This window comes from Harpegnathos saltator, unplaced genomic scaffold (genome assembly GCF_003227715.2).
Source record: "Harpegnathos saltator strain DR-91 unplaced genomic scaffold, Hsal_v8.6 scaffold562, whole genome shotgun sequence".
Taxonomy (NCBI): Eukaryota; Metazoa; Arthropoda; class Insecta; order Hymenoptera; family Formicidae; genus Harpegnathos; species Harpegnathos saltator.
The window spans coordinates 1-6,662 of record NW_020230385.1 but is presented as its reverse complement, the minus strand read 5'-3'; the positions used below and the strand labels follow the sequence as shown (position 1 = coordinate 6,662).

The following is a 6,662-nucleotide window of genomic DNA, read 5'->3' as shown; positions in this document are numbered from 1 at the left end:
GAATAGTGTTTATGGTCCTGATACTGTAACAGCCAATCATGCGCAATTTTGTTTTCGTCGATTCCGTTCCGGTAATTTCGATGTCAAAGATGCACCACGCACTGGAAGGCTAATTGTCGAAAATATCGATAAAATCATGGACATTGTCGAGTCCGACCGTCATGTAAGCACTGTTTGGATTGCCCAAGAGCTAAAGATTGCACAAGAAACCGCTTGGAACCATTTGAATAAGACTGGATACAAAAAGAAGCTCGATGTATGGGTGCCACACGAGTTAACGAAAAAAAACTTCATGGACCGAATTTCCATCTGCGAATCGCTGCTGAATCGCAACAAAATCGACCCATTTCTGAAGCGGTTGGTCACTGGTGATGAAAAGTGGATCATTTACTACAACGTCAAGCGAAAATGGTCGTGGTCGAATCGCGGTGAGCCGGCGGAAACGGTGGCCAAGCCAGGATTGACGGCCAGGAAGGTTTTGCTGTGTGTTTGATGGGATTGGCAGGGAATTATCTATTATGAGCTGCTCCCCTACGGCAAAACTCTTAACTCGGAACTGTACTGTCAACAATTGGACCGTCTGAAGGAAGCAATCGCCCAGAAGCGGCCAGCTTTGGCCAATAGGAGAGGAATTGTGTTCCATCAGGACAACGCCAGGCCACACACGTCAATAGTGACTCACCAGAAGCTCCGGGAGCTTGGTTGGGAGGTTCTTATGCATCCACCTTATAGTCCGGACCTGGCACCAAGTGATTACCATCTGTTCCTGTCCATGGCGAACAATTTTACTGGTGAAAAATTCGCTTTAAGAGAGGCTTGTGAAAATCGACTGTCTCAATTTTTTGCCAATAGGGACGAGGGCTTCTATGAGAGAGGCATAATGAAATTACCTTCAAAATGGCAACAAGTTATCGAACAAAACGGCGCATATTTGACCTAAATCGGATCATTCTAACTATAGTATCTATTCTAATTAAAGCCTTCAGTTTCATGCAAAAATAATGGATTTCTTTTTACTACTATGTAACGGTCGTGCCTCCAGGCTCGGTTGTTTCGGGTAGATCCGGCCCTGTGGCTTGGATCGCGGTTTGCGAGCCGACCACAGGAAAGATTTTCAGGTGAAGGTGTGTGTGGTGTGTGTATGTGTCAATAAAGGAAGACAAAATAAGTATAACACAATAAGTCTTTATTTGGTCGCACGCTACGACCGCGTGTTGCGGCGCGACGTCCCAATGTTTGGGTGTTAGAGGAGTGCGTGAATCGTTTCCGCGGACACTACGAGCCCCGCGGGGTCACCGTGGTTGGTGAGCGATTTGCTTGGAGCTTACTTTCGGTAATTAGTTCAGCCGGCGCTTGACCCGCCATGAGGGTCGAGCCGCTGACTTAGTGACCGCGCGATGTGTATTCCGGTGTGGTTTAAAGCGCTAGTTTGCGGGATTCGGCACGCGACTTGACGACGGGTTGAAAAAAACGGCGCAAGAACGCGTCGCGACACGTCGCGCTCGCTTTTGTCCTCGGCCGCGGCGTTGGTCGCCCCGGGGGTCGAGGGGTACGGGCGATGGGAGGATTCCGGGTGTGCTGGACCGACGCGTCAACTCCCAGCTGATCAGCTCTGGCCTTCCTGGCGTCTTACGAATTTCGGCAGAAGCTTCTCGGTTGATCCTCTCTTGGAAAGAACTAGTCGTGGAGACGGAACTCTGGAGACTCTCTTCTTGTCAAAATCTGCCGGGGTTATATACCCGAGATTTTGGGGCTTCGGTTTTCTTCGCCCTTAATCGGAGTTAATTCCTTTTTAATCGGAATTAATCGTGATTATGCGGCGTTTGCCGAATAACTTCGGCGGGGCCGCTCGCTCGGTTCGGCGGCCGATCGTGCCCGAGCGTCGTTGCCGGGTAGTCGGGCATCTTCGGCCGAGCGCGATGTTTCGGCGCGGTGTCAGCGCGGGTCGGGGGGTGTGCGCTCAGCTGACTGTCGCGTGCTACTAGGCGGCAGTCAGCGTAACGGCACAAAAATCTTTGTGTCGTTACACCACCCCCCCCCTTTTTCCTTGTTTTCCTTCCTTCTGGCATGAAGCTTTTAACCGGGGATACGGTTGGCGGTACGCAACTGCCCGTTGCGCGTGAACCGCAGGCTCCACCGTCCGGTCAGCGTCCGTAGACGGTATTTCCGGGAGACCCGAACGGAAAAATATGGCACGTGCCATATTTCGCCGGTTGGCAGCAAGATGGGCACTGGCGGCGGTAGTGCGGGGCCTTGTACCGGTGGCTGGATGGAGGGTTGCACCCTGGCTTGCGGTGGCGGGGTGTCGCGGAGGAGTCGCATGGTGCCTCTGAACGGCACGTTACTCCTGATCACCGGTCCCGGCTGGATGTTGCTCATTGGAGTTGGTGGCTCGTCCTCGCCCAGCAGTGGCATGTCGCGAGGTGGCGGCGCTGGGGCCGTCGAGGAACCCTCCTCTTGCTCGTCGAGCGTGATGACCGGAATAGTCCGCCTGGTGGTCGTGGTGGATACGACGACGGAAGGGGGGCCTCCGTGCGGGGCCTCGATCTCGCGTCTTCGTGCCACGTCAACAAGCCCGGGTGGCGCTGGGCGAATCTGGGGCCCTTTCCTCGGCCGGCCGATTCGGCGTCCGAGCGTTGGTGGTGCGGGCTTTTGCCAACTCTCCCTTTTCCGGGTGGTCGGTTCCTTGACCTCCCTCTGGAGGCTAGGACCGGGCTTGGCGGTTATAGGTGCCAGCGGTGGTGGTTCGGTCGTTGAGACGCGGATGACCGTCGGCGGGGCCGCTGCGGGTGCCGGAAGTGCTGGCGGTGGTCCGTTCGGATCTTCGGGGTGATGCTCGGCAGAGGTCCCCCCTCGGTCTGGCGGGCTTCCCTTTTCCGCAGTCTCCGTGACCCGGCGCCATACGGCGGCGGCGTCGTCGTCGGTTTTGAGCAGAAGCTCGGCCAGCTCGTCGATATAGTTGTCTAGCTCCATATTAACGATTGACTGTCCCGCATGCCTGATCCTCTCCGCTTTTATAGTCGTTAGGCTCGAAATTACGGCTTGCTTCGGGGAGATCGGTCAATCTTCTGGTTGGTCGTTGTTCGTTATCGTTTGTTGGGAACGTGATCGTGTTGATTTCTCGGTCTTTGTTGCTCGGTGCGGCGCGCATGTCGTGCACGTGTATGTTTTTATAAATTCGGCCTCGTTCGTCTTTCAAATCGACGATTACTGGAGAATGTATTTTCTTTACGGTGAACGGTCCGCTATATTTTGGCGCAAGTTTGGCATTGAATGCCTTCGTCTTGTCGGATTGAAGGTGTTCCTTTTTCCACACTGTTTCTCCGAGTTGTGGGCGCCATGCTCTCCTCCGTAAATTGTAATGAGATTCCTGTCGTTGAAATGCTTGTGCGAGATGCATTTTCACGAGCTCGTGTGTTTCAGTTAGTACCTTCGCCACGGTGGAGGGTGGCGGAACGGGAGGTTTGTCCCTTCGGTCTTCTTGGTGTGGTCGGGCCAGTTCGCGTCCGTGATTCAGGAACGCTGGGCTGAATCGGGTAGCGTCATGTTGGGCGGTATTAAATGCGAATCGGAGGGCGCCCAAGTGTTCGTCCCAGCGGCGATGCTTTTTATCGATATATTGGGCGATCATTGTTTTGATAGTGCGATTGGTACGCTCCACGGGATTGCACTGTGGTGTGTAGATAGGTGTGGTGCGGTGGCGGATGCCAAAATTTTTGCACATCTCCTGGAATTCCTTGGCACTAAACTGTGGGCCGTTGTCGGAGATAATGGTGTCCGGGCATCCGTGTCGATAAATAATGATGTCGATGATGTGGGTCACGATTACTGGGGCCGTTGCCACTCGAAGTGCTTTGACTTCCAGCCATTTGGTGAAGCGGTCCTGCATGGTAAGTAACCACGTGTGTCCTTGACGAGAACGTGGCAAGGGTCCCACCAAGTCGATGGCCACCTGCTCCCAGGGGTGCTTCACTGCTGTGGCGTGGAGTAGGCCGGGTGGTTTCTGTTGTCCGGCTTTGTGTGCTAAACAGGTGGGGCACTTTCGGACATACTGGGCGATATCGCGGGCCATGCCGGGCCAGTAGTAGTGTTCGCCGATGCGTATGATGGTTTTGGCGATGCCGAGATGTCCGGCCGCGGGATCGTCGTGCATTCGTTTGAGCGTTAATGTTCTTTCGGTTGTCGGTAGGCATCTCTTCCATTGTGCGGCGGTTGGCACTTCCCGGAAGTCGAGATTATGTAGAAAATGTCGGAACACGTGGCCGTCTCGCAGGTCGTAATCGGGATGTGCGTCTGGGTGTGCGGTGACCTGGGCCTTGAGGTTCTCGTACCAGGAACAGGTCGGATGGCTGGTGATAACGGCCACTTCAGGTTCTCGGGACAGGGCATCGGCTACCTGGTTACTGGATCCGCGTCGGTAGCGGATCTCGAAGTCGTATTGTTGGAGTTCGAACTTCCAACGTCCGAGTCGGCCGGTCGGTGATTCAATTTTCTGCAGCCACTTCAGCGACTGGTGGTCGGTGAGGACGGTGAATGTGTACCCTTCGAGGTATTCGCGCATCTTGCGGATGCCCCAGACCACGGCCAGGCACTCCAGTTCGGTGGCGCTATAATTCTTTTCGGCATTGTTCAGGGTTCGACTGGCGTAGGCGACGACTTTTTCTCCCTCTTCAGTCTCCTGGGTCAGTACGGCTCCCAGGCCGGACTGGCTGGCGTCGGTTTGGAGAGTGAATCGTTGCGCAAAATCTGGACAGGTCAGCACTGGTGCGGTAATGAGAGCGTCTTTTAGTCGTTGGAAGGCGTCGGCCTCCTCGTCGTGCCACCTCCATCGTTCTTTCTTCTTGGTCAGCCGCGTGAGTGGGGCTGCGAGCCGGGAGAAATTCGGTACGAAGCGGCGGTACCACGATGCTAGGCCTAGGAATTGTCGCACTTTCTTCACGTTGGTGGGTGTGGGCCATGCGGCAATAGCGCTGGTCTTCCCAGGGTCGGTGTGGATGCCTTCCTTGTTGATCAGATGACCGAGGTATTTTATCTGGGCGCAACAAAACTGGCATTTGTCGACGTTGAGTCGCAGCCGGGCCTCCCGAAGGCGACGAAACACTTCACGTAAATGAGTGAGATGCTCCTGGAAGGTGTTACTCAGCACGATGATGTCATCGAGGTACACCAACACGTTTGGTTCGAGGTCCGGGCCGAGGACAGTGTTGACCAATCGCTGGAAGGTGGCGGGGGCAGAGTGTAGTCCGAATGGCAATACCCGGAACTGCATGAGTCCGCGCCCGGGTACCGTAAAAGCTGTGATTCCCTTGCTGTTCGGAGTGAGCGGTACTTGCCAGTACCCGTTCTTTAAGTCTAAGGTGGATAGGTATTTGGCCCCTCGCAGTTTATCCAGGGTAGCTGTGATTTGTGGCAACGGGTATGCATCTCTTTCGGTGACTTCGTTGACTTTCCGAAAGTCAATGCAAAATCGATAACCGCCGTCCTTCTTCCTTACGAGTACCACCGGGGAGCTCCAGGCACTGCTGGACGGTTCAATCACCCCGTCCTCCTCCATCTGTTGCACTTCCTCGTCAATGATGCGTTGCATCGCCGGATTCCGGGGTCGGTAATCGCTGCTTGATCGGCGCGATCCCCTGGCGTAACCGAATTTCGTGCTGGATAGCGGAGGTAGGTCCGGAGACGGTGTTGAGTTTTCCTAGTTCCGACCGCAGAAAAAACTTGTAGTTGCTCGTCGTCTGTTGTGGCGATTGGTTGTCTGAACGCCTCGACTACTCCAACTGTACGGGTATGGTCGGTGGTAGGGAGGGGCGGGGGTTGTAGAGTTAGTCCGAGGCGGGACACAAATCCATGCCGATAATAATTGGCGTGGTCAATTTCTCCATGACCGTAAAAACGGTGATGGGAACTGTTGCGTTCCTACCCAAAATATTAGATGGGTGGACCCGCAGGGTGGCAACCCGGGTGCCGTTGGCTAAGGTTACCCATGAGCTGGGTCCGAGGGGTTTGATCCTCGGGCCTCAAACTTTCGGCGCTTACCAGGGAGGTTTCTGCTCCAGAGTCAATTAGTGCCCTAAAAGGGCGATTTTGGTAGCGCACGGTTATACTGGGGGCGCGGCGTGTATGTTATGCGTGGGACCGGGAGTGTCCGCTCCGTCCTCGGTCACGCCCGCGTTTCCCGGTGGCGGATGGCACTGTTTTGTGAGCACCCCCTCTTTTTCCGCATCGCGAGCAGAACTTAATGGCGGGTTGATCGCATTCCTGTCGCTGGTGTCCGGGCTGTTTGCACCGCCAGCAACATGCCTCGCGATCGGTATGCCATAGTGGCTACGGTGGGTCCGCTTAACCGTGGGGGTTTCCCCTGGACGCGTTGCTGTCGGGTCAGTTCCTCGTATTTGCGGGCTAGCCGGCCGAGGTCCTTGATATCCCGTGCCTCATAGGCTCCGAGGAACATTTTATAGCCGGGTCTAGATTATCGTATAGACGGCCCAGCGTATTATTTATTTCGTCGTCGTCGCCACTGCGTCGGATCAAGGTGAGTAGTGCATTTTCATACTTCTCTATGATTCGTGGGCCGTTGTCGACGCTCGACGATTTGCAGCGCAGAATCACGTCCCAGTTGGTGGCCAGCCAGGACGGTGGTTTCCGATACCAGAGTAGCGGTT

At 55.0% G+C, this 6,662-nt stretch overlaps 1 protein-coding gene across 1 annotated transcript; it reads right to left on the bottom strand.

Moving 5' to 3' along the window:
- Positions 1 to 2,076: 2,076 nt before the first annotated feature.
- On the bottom strand, positions 2,077 to 2,973 carry LOC112589643 (WAS/WASL-interacting protein family member 2-like). Its single transcript, XM_025303713.1, has one exon. It carries the CDS (start codon positions 2,971 to 2,973, stop codon positions 2,077 to 2,079), a length of 897 nt encoding a protein of 298 aa, XP_025159498.1.
- Between the last annotated feature and the right edge of the window lie 3,689 nt (positions 2,974 to 6,662).